This window comes from Athene noctua, chromosome 2 (genome assembly GCF_965140245.1).
Source record: "Athene noctua chromosome 2, bAthNoc1.hap1.1, whole genome shotgun sequence".
In the NCBI taxonomy this organism is placed as follows: Eukaryota; Metazoa; Chordata; class Aves; order Strigiformes; family Strigidae; genus Athene; species Athene noctua.
The window spans coordinates 102,353,845-102,366,979 of NC_134038.1; the positions used below are offsets into that span (position 1 = coordinate 102,353,845).

Below are 13,135 nucleotides of genomic sequence, written 5' to 3' on the forward strand. Positions count from 1 at the left end.
CGCCGCGGGATCCGGTAGCGAGGGCCGCTGGCCCAGTGCGAGCACGGCCTCCCACGGGCCGCTGCTCCTGAAGCCAAGCCACCGGGCACAAGCCCCCGCTCTCTCCCTCCGGGGGGGTCCCGGTGGGGGCTGCGTCAACAGGGATCCGGGAACCAGAAGCGGCCCGCTGGCCGGCCCCCACGGCTGTAAGGGCAGACCGAGCACCTCAGCCCGCCCGCCAGCGGGAGGCCCCTTCCGGCCCGGCCTCTCCGCAGCTCCTCCCCCGGGGCGGCGCGGCCGGGTGGGCTCGGCCCGGGCCCCGCCGCTGATCGGCGGTGCGCGGCCATGGCGAGCCTCCTACGGCGGCGGGCAGCCGCCGCCCGCCGCCTCCTCTTTCCCCCCCCGGCACCCCCGGGCCCGGCGGCGGCGCGAGGCGGCAGCTGGGCGCTGCCCGCTGCCCTGGTGCGCCGGGGCGGCCTGGTGGGCGGCCGCTGGGTGGAGACGCCCGCCGCCTTCCCCGTGCAGGACCCGGCCAGCGGCGAGGAGCTGGGCCGGGTGGCCGACTGCGGGGCGGCCGAGGCGCGGGCGGCCGTGAGGGCCGCGCACGAGGCCGGCGCCGCCTGGAGCCGCCTCCCCGCCAAGGTGAGCGGCCGCGGAAGATGGCGCCCGCCCGCCCGGGCGGCGGCGAGGGGGCCCCGGGCGCGGCGCGGCTCTTGGGGCGGGCAGGGCCGCCCGCCGGGTCTGCCCCGGGGGTCTCCTGGGGCTTCTCTGCCCGCTCGGAGAAGCTCGCCCCGGGCGGCGGCCACGGCTGCCTTCTCTCTTCCCAGGAGAGGAGCGTGCGCCTCCGCAGGTGGTACGAGCTGATGCTGGAGAACAAGGACGAGCTGGCGAGGATCATAACGGCCGAGAACGTGAGTACGGTGGCAGGGCCTCGGCCCGGCCTCAAGGACGTGGGTGCAGCCCGTAACACGAGTGCTAACATGGAAATGGGATAACCGGGACAGCCCTCAAAACACCCTGTATACATTTCACCAGTGAGCCACCGTATTTTTTTTTTATTACTTAAGAAAGTTGAGCTAGTGGACACACTGTGCATTCACCTCGCTCTGTTAGGTCAGTGGATAACGTTTCAACCATTTCTCTCACTGACATACAAACAGCACGTTATTTGGGTGACAGAAGTACCTAACACTTCAGTGGAGATCAGACCCACTCATTCATGGTGTGCAAAAGCATACATCCACCTAAACCCTGGTCTTCATGGCAGAAATGTTTGTGTTTGATCAGTTTCATTGACTGGGGAAAAAACTCAGAACTACTAAAGCAAGTCTCCAAGTTGGATTCACTCAGTGTGGGTTGGCTTGCATCGCAGAGCAGTCTGGGAGCTCACTGGATAAAACCATGCTGGAAGATATTTCAGCAGCTCCTCTGTGGTGTCCCAGCTCCTAATGGTCATTCAGTGTAGGGGATCAGACCTGGAAGTAGTCCAAATTAGTACTCCCCAAATTTGTTTTGTCCCTGCATAAACGTAACTGTTTTGCCATGGTGTTCATGATGGTAATAGCAGCTAATTGCAGAGTTTGTAAATAAACACATGCTACGTTTGCTATTCCGACTTTTTCTTCTCGGGCAGGTATGACTCTAGGCACAACACAGAAAACGTTGACTATGCAATGATGGTATATTGAAGCCACGCAGCTATTTGTTGCTGCAGTCATAATCCTTTTTGGAGGCTGCAGTGTACACAGTTTTAAAGTACTCTGAAAAGAACAGAAATTCCTTAATGACTTGAACTTGGTTTTATTGTTTCAATGTGTTGCTTACAGTGTATCTTCAATCTGATTTAATCAAAGGGGAAGCCTCTGAAAGAAGCACAGGGTGAAATCCTGTATTCTGCCTCGTTTCTGGAGTGGTTTGCGGAGGAAGCTCGCCGGGTTTATGGTGATGTCGTTCCAGCATCTGCAAAAGACAGAAGAATCCTGGTGCTGAAGCAGCCTGTGGGAGTGGCAGCCATTATAACCCCTGTAAGCATAGCTGAATTTTTCAAATCATGAAGGTTTTCAGCTCAGAGCATGGGGCTGTGGCCTTATGGCTCCTCCAGCCCTGGCAAATACCCCTGTAAAGGTTAATTTCTGTCTTGTACTTGCTTCTTCCTGGGATCGGTAGGGCTTCTTTGTAATGTTCACTTATGACAAAGCACATTGCACAGGTCTGTTTAGGTTATCACATAATTACAGAAACAGTGCTGTGTCTGCAAAAACAGGAGGCAAAATTTTGCCTGTTTTGATGGCACTCTTTTCTCTCATCCCAGTGGAATTTCCCCAGCGCTATGATTACCCGGAAGGTTGGTGCAGCTCTGGCAGCTGGCTGTACGGTGGTCGTGAAACCTGCAGAAGACACACCTTTATCTGCATTAGCTCTTGGGGAGGTGAGCTTTTATGCTAAGCTTTACCTTAGCAGCGGACTGAAGCTGTAAATGGGAAGTCAGATGGGCTTTGAGGATAACTCTGGCAAGCTTCATATGTGAAGAAAGGACAAACTGGCTGACTTGATTCAGAGGTTTTAGTTCAGTAAGAACCCTTGAAAGTTGCCTCTAATATGGTGTAGATTTTCAGAGAGGATGGGGCCATTTAACTACACAAAGCATCTTTATTTTTCCTTTGGTTACTTTGAATGACAGCCAGTTTAAATTGGAGCAAAGCCGCTCTCTTGACACCGTGGCATTTGTTACCAGTTGTGCTGTGCACTTGCAGCTGCCACTGACTCAGGGAATGTCTTCAAAACAATAAACAAACATTTAAGTGACTATTCCTCATACAAAAGGCACTGATAATGCAAATTCTGTGTTTCTTTTGTTGCAGCTTGCAAACCAGGCTGGAATTCCAGCAGGAGTGTATAATGTTGTTCCTTGTTCCAGACAACAGACAGCAGCTGTAGGGGAAGTTCTGTGCACTGATCCATTGGTAGCCAAAATATCTTTTACTGGCTCTACAGCAACAGGAAAGGTACATAAGTGCACAGAACATCCTTGAAGATTATTTCTGTGGTTATACTGGAAAGGTAGGGGGAAAGTGTGTGCTTTTATACAGAGCTGCAATGTTTTCTGGCTACTGTACACAGATTGTCCAGTTAATTGTGTGCTTCTTGAGATACTGCCTGTTAACTTTCGTATTGGTACTGCACAGAAGGATGCCTGTGTGCAACTTCCAGATAACTGCACTTTATGAAATTATAATGTGAACAGTTCTGTACAAGACGATCTTGTTTCATATTATAGGGTGACAATATACTAATAAGAACACTGAAATTGAATATTAGAGGTACTATTCAGGAATGGTTTCTACAGTTGAGAGAAAGTATTAGAGAAGCGAGGCCTTTGAATTTCTCCTGTCAGCCTTAGTCACGTCGTCATCATCTCTAATGAAGTCAATAAAACTGCAGAGTGTGGCTAGAAGATGATAGAATTCTATGAGACGAGTGTGTGCAGAACGAAGAAAAAGTATGGTATCCAGGCAAATCTTAATCTGAAATTCTGTCAGATCTTGGAAAAGCTTTCTAAGAGTAGTCAAGATTTTTATTACCAAAAAAGAAAAGCAAACAAGAGTAACTGTATTAATGTGTAAAAGCCTGACCTGAAGTTGATGAAAATTCTTCTCTTCATTATTTCTTGTCCAGAATTTAATCTCTATAAAGATTTTAATGAAGGAAGTTAGTCCTTGTTTTTGTCATAGGAGAAAACAGTTGGTCTAGCATTATATAAAAAATGCAGATTAATTCCCTGCCAGAGTTAGTTTTTCATTGCCTTCCATCTGTGGTTCCACAGTTCACATCTGGTAAAGGTACAGATTTCTGTGTCTCCTCTCTTGCCTGCAGATACTGCTGAAACATGCAGCTGGCACTGTGAAGCGAGTTTCCATGGAGCTTGGAGGACATGCTCCTTTTATAGTGTTTGACAGTGCCAATGTGGACCATGCTGTTGCAGGAGCCCTTGCTTCTAAGTATAGAAACTCAGGGCAGGTAAGAGTAACCTTTCTGTTCTTCTTCCTGGAAAGTGAAGAGTTGTACATATAGTTCAAGCTGTAAATAAGCTCTTTCATGTAAAATGAAAGCACAGAACACTTCATTTTGAAGGGAAAGATACTGGAGTCGCACATGGCTCTGGGCACTCAAGCCAGTTATCAGCAAGTCTGAGTAACAACACAGTAAAATCCCATGTACTTTCAGAACATATATGGCAGGCAGTAATGACACTGGGAAGGAGGATGTTCACTAGGACTCTTTGCAAGAGCATGAGAAGTGATGCGTTTTGTCATGTGTGTTATTAGCATTAAATTAATTGGAGAAATAGAGCTGTGAAAAGACACCCTCCTGCCTCAGTTCTCAGGATTGTATTTTATAACATGTGCCTAGCCATTTCTTAAAATCATGGCTTCAAGTCTCATGATAAATGTTTCTGTCTGTAAGATTATGAGTTTGATTCAGGTCTTTGTGTTCTGAAAGCACCCAGCAGGAGTTAAGGGGATTGAAATCTGTTAGGACACTGATGGCTAGATTTTTCCATGCGTAGCTTAAAAAATGTGATAGACAGGATTCAGTTGTACGTTGCTTCAAATGTATCTTACTTAGAGTCAACATTTTTTTAAGAGCATCACTTTCCAGAACAATCAGCTGAGCAGGGCTGTGTGGAGACTGTTTCAGCCTTATAAGTATTATCTCTACACTTAAACATGAAGTTGACAAACTCCAACTTTGGAGAAGCAGCACGTTTTTGGTGGGACTGGGAGGTCATTTGTTTGGGAATATGTTGCTTGCATAACAGAAGAAGGAAACCTAAGAGTAGTCTTGGGAAGAAAGAAGGAAAGAAAACAAAATAGAATGGAATGTGGACAAGGACTTTGGGGGACTTTAACCCCCTGGGTATCTGCTGGGATCACAACACAGCAGAGAGGGAACAATCGAGGAGGTTCCTGGAATGTGTGGAGGATAACGAGCGAGCTGACCAGGGAAGGTGCCTCCTGGAGCTGCTGCTTGTGAACAGGGAAAAGCTTGTGGGGGAGGTAAAGGCTGGAGGCCATCCAGGGTGCAGTGATTGTGAGATGACTGAGTTTTTGATCCTTGGAGAAACAAAGAGAGGGGTTAGTAAAACTGCCACCTTAGACTTCCAGAGGGCTAACTTTGACCTGTCCAAAATAGTGATTAACAAAATCCCTTGGGAGGCTGCCTTGAAGGAAATGGGAGTCCAGGAAGGCTGGACATACTTCCAAAAGCGAAGTCTTAAAGGCACAGGAGTGGGCTGTTCCCGTGTGCCAAAAACCAAGCAGGCAGGGAAGAGACCGGCCTGGATAAACAGGGACATTTGGCCGGATCTCAAGAACAAAAGGAGAATCTATTGCCTTTGGAAGAGGGGGCAGGTCTCTCATGAAGACTATAAAGATGTAGTGAAGTTATGCAGGGAGAACTTTAGGAGAGCCAAAGAACAGCTAGAGCTCAACTTGGCCACAGCTGTTAAGGATAACAAAAAATGTTTATATAAAATTGTTAACAGCAAAAGGATGATTAAGGAAAATCTTCCTCCTTTATTGGATGCAGAGGGAAACGTGGTAACTAAGGATGAGGAAAAGGCTGAGGTGCTCAAGGCCTACTTTTCCTCAGTCTTTAGCAGTGGAACTGGCTGTTCCCTGGACACCCAGCCTCAGGAGCTGGGAGATGGGGAGGGGAAGCAGACTGAGGTCAGCACAGTTGAAGAGGAGGTGGTCAGAGACCTGCTGCACCACTTGGATGCACACAAGTCTGTGGGACCAGATGGGTTACACACAAGGGTGCTCAAAGACTTGGCAGATGTGCTCGCCAAGCCGTTGTCCATGATTTACCTGAAGTCATGGCTAACTGGGGAGCTCCCATTGGACTGGAGGGTGGCAAATGTGACACCCATCTACAAGAAAGGCAGAAAGGATGATCCAGGAAACTATAGACCTGTCAATCTGACCTCGGTGCCAGGGAAGGTCATGGAGCAGGGCATCTCGAGTGCCATTAAAAATCGTATAATTGGACAACCAGGGGATCAGGCCCAGTCAGCATGGGTTTATGAAAGGCAAGTCCTGCCTGACAAACCTGATCTCCTTCTACAACAGGGTGACCTGCTTATTGGATGAGGGAAAGGCTGTGGATGTTGTTTACCTTGACTTTAGCAAGGCCTTTGGCACTGTTTCCCACAGCATTCTCCTGGCAAAGCTGACTGCTCGCGGCTTGGATGGGCACACGCTTTGCTGGGTAAAAAACTGGCTGGATGGCCGGGCCCAGAGAGTTGTGGTGAACGGAGTTAAATCCAGTTGGCGGCCGGTCACGAATGGTGTCCCCCAGGGCTGGGTTTTGGGGCCACTCCTGTTTAACATCTTTACTGATGATCTAGACGAGGGGATCGAGTGCACCCTCAGTCAGTTTGCAGGTGACACCAAGTTGGGTAGGAGTGTTGATCTGCTCGAGGGTAGGGAGGCTCTGCAGAGAGACCTGGACAGGCTGGAGCCATGGGCTGAGGCCAACTGGAGGAGTTTCCATAAGGCCAAATGCCGGGGGCTGCCCTTGGGCCACAACAACCCCCAGCAGCTACAGGCTTGGGAAGGAGTGGCTGGAGAGCTGCCAGTCAGAGAGGGACCTGGGGGTGCTGATTGACAGCCGGCTGAACAGGAGCCAGCAGTGTGCCCAGGTGGCCAAGAAGGCCAATGACATCCTGGCTTGTGTCAGCAATAGCGTGGCCAGCAGGGACAGGGAAGGGATCTTACCCCTGTACTCGGCACTGGTGAGGCTGCACCTCTATTCCTGTGTTCAGTTTTGGGCCCCTCACTAGGGGGGAGAAAAAAGGACATTGAATGACTTGAGCGTGTCCAGAGAAGGGCAACGGAGCTGGTGCAGGGTCTGGAGCACAGGTCATACGGGGAGCGGCTGAGGGAACCGGGGGTGTTTAGTCTGGAGAAGAGGAGGCTGAGGGGAGACCTCATCGCCCTCTACAGCTACCTGAAAGGAGGCTGCAGAGAGCTGGGGATGAGCCTCTTGAACCAAGTAACAAGCGATAGGTCAAGAGGGAATGGCCTCAAGTTGCGCCAGGGAAGGTTTAGACTGGATATTAGGAAGCATTTATTTACAGAACAGGTTGTTAGGCCTTGGAATGGGCTTCCCAGGGAGGTGGTGGAGTCCCCCTTCCTGGAGGTGTTTAAGAGAGCTGACATAGCGCTGTGAGGGATGTGGTGTAGTTGGGAGCTGCCAGTGCTAGGTCAGTGGTTGGACTGGATGATCTTCAAGGTCTTTTCCAACCTAGACGATTCTGTGACTGCTGAGTGATGAGACTCAGGTTGGACAAGATCTAACATAATAGGCACCTCAGCTGCTGCATACAAAGATAAAGCAGCTGTTACATTTGAGAGCATGAAAGCACTTAAAAACAAATTCCAGGAAAAAAGCAAAAACTCAGTGAAGGAGTTAGAAAAGAGAGCCCACACCACCAGGTGTGATTTGAGGTTCTGCTGCTCAGTCCAGCATTCTTCAGTCTCATTAGGTTTTCTTGCAGACTCTGGACCTCAGTTAATCCATGTATCAGAGTTCACAGAACTCACAAAACCCTTTTCCTAGTGTAAGCAATTATTTAGCAGTGTGGCATATTTCACGCACATATTGACACCTTGTTGAAATTGTATTTCTAAAGTGACAGGGGTGATGAAAGAAATGCAAAGCTAGGTAACAGCTTAGGATGGTGGAGAAGAGGCAGAGGACAGGTCACTGTAGTAACCCAACAGTGTGGCATGAAGACCAGAATGAATTAATGAATGGATTAAATACAGTATAAATTACTGTTTTTTCTTTTCATGTTTGTTTTCAGACCTGTGTTTGCACAAACTGTTTCCTGGTGCAAAAAGGAATCCATGACAAATTTGTGGAAAAGTTTGCTAAAGCTATAGAGAACGAGCTACATGTCGGAAATGGATTTGATGCAAAAACTACCCAAGGGCCACTAATTAATGAAAAAGCAGTGGAAAAGGTATAAACAAAAGATTTGATTTTTACGATCTTAATTTCCTTTTTATGATCCATAAAGTAACTTTAGATTTTTATTTCACTTCTTTTCATGTTTGTTTTGTTAGAGTGTATTTGCAGTGTGGCTGGAAGTCAGTTCTGTTCTCCAAGTCCACACATACATACGGATGAACAGATGTGGCCTGTTAATGTATCATCCCGCTATTTCCATTAAGGGAAAAAGAGATTCTGCCTTTAGGAGAAACTGATTCCTCCTGATTCCTTCCTAGTAGTTGTGTGAACATTTACTGAAATTGTATACACTGTGAGAGTTGTGGTGATCCTGCAATTCTGAAGCACTGTGAATGACAGCTTACTTTGAAGAACAGTGCCCCTGTCTGGCAAAAGCTAAGCAGAATAACCCATTGAGGTTAAAAATACCAGAGCTCTGGCTGTTGTAATCACTTGAAACCTTACATGCATGGTTTAGGCCTTCTGGTTTGGACTCATGACTCCAGGGAAATTTTTTTTTTTAATTGCAATAATTCACATTTTCTATAATACTAAATTACGTGGTTCACACTTTCTAATATTGTGGCTCAGTTAGATGCAGGCTTGTGTTGAATCCCATTATACTTGAATGCTGCCATATTCTTTCTGTTTATAAAATAATAGAATATGAAAATATTCTTTGATTTCTTTCCTTCATGCCTTCCCTTTGTGCATCACAGAAGTATAGTGTATCATATACATCTATATGTACAATAAGTACTGCATATAGTCACTTAACTCCCTTTCTGTCATTTCAAAGGACAGGTGCAGGAGGAGACTGCTACTTCAGTTTCCTCATTACTTTATTGTCTTTGGATGAATTGTAGATGTAGGGAATGAAAAATGTTCTTGTCAGTATCATCTTGAAAGTTGTCTGTTTCTCTTTAAATGGCAGTCATGTACTTCTGTTTTCATAGTGCTTGAACACTGCCATCAGGTGTAATTCTTAGTCCTGAGAAGACTTTTTCTCATGTTAGATGTAACTTTTTCATTTCAGCAGAAAAGCTGAATCTTTAATATCCATGAAACTAGGGCCATACTCATTGTTTGTCCATCTGAAATTACATCAGACTGAGAAATAAAAATTCCAGGAAAAAAATTAAATAGCACTGCAAATAGTCTTCTGCAAAGTTTAAACCTCTCTTCAGAATCTTCTATTTAATACTGGAGAGTATTATTTCTTCAGTGGAAAATATACTAGTGTTCATTCCTTAACGCTGACTTTGAGATTTTTGTTTTGCATACTTCAGGTAGAGAGACACATTAACGATGCAGTTTCTCAAGGAGCATCTATTGTGACTGGAGGGAAACGACACAGCTTGGGGAAGAATTTCTTTGAGCCAACATTACTTAGTAATGTTACAACAGAAATGCTTTGCACCCAAGAGGAGACATTTGGCCCTTTAGCACCAGTTATCAAGTACGATTATTCATTTTCCAGACCAAAAATAGCACTTGAAAAAACAATGAATGATTATTTTGAATAAATAAGATTTGAGTGACAGCTTGCCAAAAGATGTATTTGTACTATCACACAAGTCTTGTAGTAAGGCTGGGGTACCCATGTGAAAACTTTGGATATGCGGTTTGTTTCTCTCTCGACCCGATTTTAACATGGCTGCAACTTTGAAAGAAATTTCAAAAAGTTAATCAACTTTGTGATTTGTGGCGTGAAGTAGGAGGCAGGACTTCACAGTCTGTCATGTGATTCACTAGTCCTAAGTTTTTCTGATGGAAGATGACTTAGATCTCTTTTTTCCTTAAAACTTTCCCTGCCTCCATCCAGAGGAATCAGATGTGATGAAAGAACATACAGTTATCTCTTATAGTTGAGAGTGTTTGTATAGTTGGGGAAATGAATGGGCTACCTCATCTGAAGTAAATGTTTTAGCTGCCAGTGTCTACGGAGGATAAAGTCAATTTTAACTACTTAACTGCAGTTTAAATGAAGTGATAGAAACTCCTCCATTGTTTCAAAGTAAAACTAAATCAGATGTTTTGGAAATAGACTTTTTTACTTCTGGTAAGACTGCTGCTTGTCAGCAAGTCAGGAAGACACTAGATGAACTGCAGGCCTCATTTGTATTTTTTCTCTTTATATTGACAGATTTGAAACTGAAGCAGAAGCTATTGCTATAGCAAATGCAGCTAATGTGGGTTTAGCAGGTATGCCTGTCAGATAAATGTATTTCTGTGGTTTTATGGTTTTACGTGTTACAGGTGACAATTTTTAATGTCAGTAAGTCTCTTTTTCACAGTCTTCCACAATTGTTCTTCTTGATTTTAATTTTCATTTCTGTATCTCTGTGTCTGCATGGCAGGATATTTTTACTCCCAAGACCCAGCCCAGATCTGGAGAGTTGCAGAACAGCTGGAAGTTGGAATGGTTGGTGTTAATGAAGGCATAATCTCCTCAGTGGAAGGTCCTTTTGGTGGGGTGAAAGAGTCTGGCTTAGGGCGAGAAGGTTCAAAATATGGCATTGATGAATACTTAGAAATAAAATATGTCTGCTTTGGAGGCTTATAAAAATCTTCAAAAATAACTCCAACAGCTTGGAAAATAGTGCTGTAATTTTAATAAGCTTCTTGAACCAGACGTATATATGAATGCAACTTCTACCTTCTTTAAAACTAAGCAACCCTGTTCTGTACGTGTAGATACTTAACAGTATTCTGTGGTGCCATATGTTTTTACATGTTCTTTATTTATACATCCAGTTTTTCAGCAATGTGATCACAGTGTCCATAATTTTAGAAAGGAGTAGGGAAGAACGCCCATTTATTTTTCTTGGATTAATCCTGTGTAACTGAGGACTTGTGCATAAGAAAATAGATCATAACCCATGGCAAGGGGAAACTACATCACTCTTCTGCACTGCCTCTAATGTTTCACTGTGGATGTGGGAGGATCCTGTTAGAATTTTGTGTAAATATTTGCATTTTCTAATGCGGTTATGTGACATCCTTTGAGAAGTAGGCATGTCTCTAAGTGTGGGAGAAGCTGATGTGGCTTATGAAATCCGAGGCATTGCTTTTAGCTACAGCTAGGCATCCGTGCTTGTTACTGCTCGCTGCAGAGCTGCCAGCTATTCAGCTCTTGAGCTTCCAAGCAAAGAGCTGTAATTTGTGCCTAACACACCTGGGATCAAATATGGCCCTTGTATGATGCTTGTGAGCCCCAGCAGTCCTGGGAACGGGACAGTCCAGGACAAGGAGTTGCTGGCTTAGTGAGTAGTAGGAGGAAGATGGAATGCTTACTTGAAGGAATTAACTTGTGGAATTGTAATGAGATGCTACAAGGGCTGTTTCAAGGAAGCACAAGTGGCAACATAATGATACAGATAAACTTCCTTCTGTGAAAAGAATGTGACTTTCCTTGGGTAGAAGTACAGTCAGTAATGTAAATGTTGCTCAGTGTCTAAAGGAATGTTACTCACCATCTCCAGAGAACAGGAGCAGATAGATGGTTCCATTCCTATGGGCTTTGTGCCTTGTGGTTAACACAGGTGAATGTCCATTAGGGAGGAAGGTTTAAGAACCTTTGAACTTGGCTAACCTGTGACCTAATAAAGATTTAAATAGACATGATTAGAGGTGAGACTCCATATGTCAACTCACTATTCTGTCATCCTCAAAAGATGATGTCAAGCTTCCTTAATATGAAACAAACAATGCTGTTCAAATGTTATTTTAATGGCAGTCAAAAGCAGCACTTTAAAAAATGTGCAATGCTAATCTGGTAAATAAATCAACACTAGAGGCTAAGGGGAATAAATTTTGTTTCCTGTGTTAACTTTAATTGGTGGGGCTTTACCCATTAATTATTAGAAATAGAAGGCAGCAACCAAACTCTTCTTCCTATACACTAATGAATGTACCCTATGAAACAGGCTGTTTTATCCAATCAGGCAAAGAGGTACCAGGTAACACAAGACTAGGGTTGGGTGAGGGGGCAGGGAAGCAAGCCAGAACTGAGTTTCATTGGGGTTTTTTTAAACGCACATAAGGTAGCATCGATTGCTACTTATTTCTAAATATTTTTTATGATTATATTTGTGTAACGCTTGAGATGAGGCAGATCTGCAGCACATTATCTGTCATTAGAGTAGGTGTGCATCATGCCAATGGAAGGGCAGTTAAAGGACACTTACTGCCTTTCCAACATTTTCTGATGTGCCAAAAATGCACATTTAAGATAGTGAGGACTTACTACAGCTGTCAGTTGCAGCATATATGCTTGTTATCAAGAACAAAAATCGGGTGGCCTATTTCTACACTAGTTGCAAGAAACTTTCTTATAGCTAACTTACTGACACACTATTGAGTGCACAGGCTGCCAGAATTTGGGGAATACAGCTGTGTGGAAGAAGCAGCTGTTTGAAAGAGTAACTAGGTAGAAGGTAATTATAACCTGGTGACTGGTTACCACAATGCAGTGATGTAGGCACACTGGCAGGTATTGTACACGGGTTGAATATCTGCCACTGAACTTGCACAGACTTAAAATTTGTCTGCTTGTGAACTGCAGTATAAGGTCCAAATTAAAGTTACCTCATTTACTGCTGTATGACAGTGCAGTCTTGAATATGGGTGTATGTCTTGGAACAATGCAGTTGAAAGATAAATCGTTTAACCTGCTGCTTTATTCATTGCAAACTCACTGATCTGCTCCATTTGTGCATTTAAAATCTTGGTATTCTTCTGAGAATAACACTGTTAAAATTAATGAGTAAATGTTTACTTTTTTTTGCCAAACAATACCTTTCACTATGACTGATAACAAGCACAACCCCTAATTAAAAATAAGGTATATAAGCTTTAAAAATACCTTTTTCTAGATTGGATTGTGGTTAGATTCCAGCATAGTATCCTTGTGTCAGTAACGTCAACATCAGTTAAGCACAGAATAATCTTAAAAGTTGTTTCATAGAAAAAGCTGTGATTCTTCAACAAAAGATATACTTGAACTCTCACACCTCAGTTATGTTGATTAGTTGTGATAGTTTAGCAATTTCTGGATATTAAAACTGTGAAGGAAAAATGTTTTCAATTAATAAATAACTTGTGAAAGCACTGTATTTTGTGGTTATTCAACACTGAA

The 13,135-nt window shown here is 44.5% G+C and overlaps 1 protein-coding gene across 1 annotated transcript; it reads left to right on the forward strand.

The window, feature by feature from the left end:
* Window positions 1–17: 17 nt before the first annotated feature.
* On the forward strand, window positions 18–13,102 carry ALDH5A1 (aldehyde dehydrogenase 5 family member A1). The gene is made up of 10 exons (XM_074899754.1): window positions 18–621; window positions 807–890; window positions 1,833–2,003; window positions 2,291–2,407; window positions 2,841–2,984; window positions 3,853–3,996; window positions 7,850–8,008; window positions 9,285–9,454; window positions 10,142–10,200; window positions 10,356–13,102. The coding sequence occupies exons 1-10, from the start codon at window positions 325–327 to the stop codon at window positions 10,559–10,561; spliced, it is 1,551 nt and encodes a 516-aa protein (XP_074755855.1). The 5' UTR covers window positions 18–324; the 3' UTR covers window positions 10,562–13,102.
* The last annotated feature ends 33 nt before the right edge of the window (window positions 13,103–13,135 follow it).

Bases quoted from the DNA above. Each gene is read 5' to 3' on its own strand.
- ALDH5A1 (XM_074899754.1), top strand. From the start codon at position 325: ATGGCGAGCCTCCTACGGCGGCGGGCAGCCGCCGCCCGCCGCCTCCTC. The intron at 891-1,832 runs GTGAGTACGGTG...ATTTAATCAAAG, and splicing joins GGATCATAACGGCCGAGAAC to GGGAAGCCTCTGAAAGAAGC. The intron at 8,009-9,284 runs GTATAAACAAAA...TGCATACTTCAG, and splicing joins ATGAAAAAGCAGTGGAAAAG to GTAGAGAGACACATTAACGA.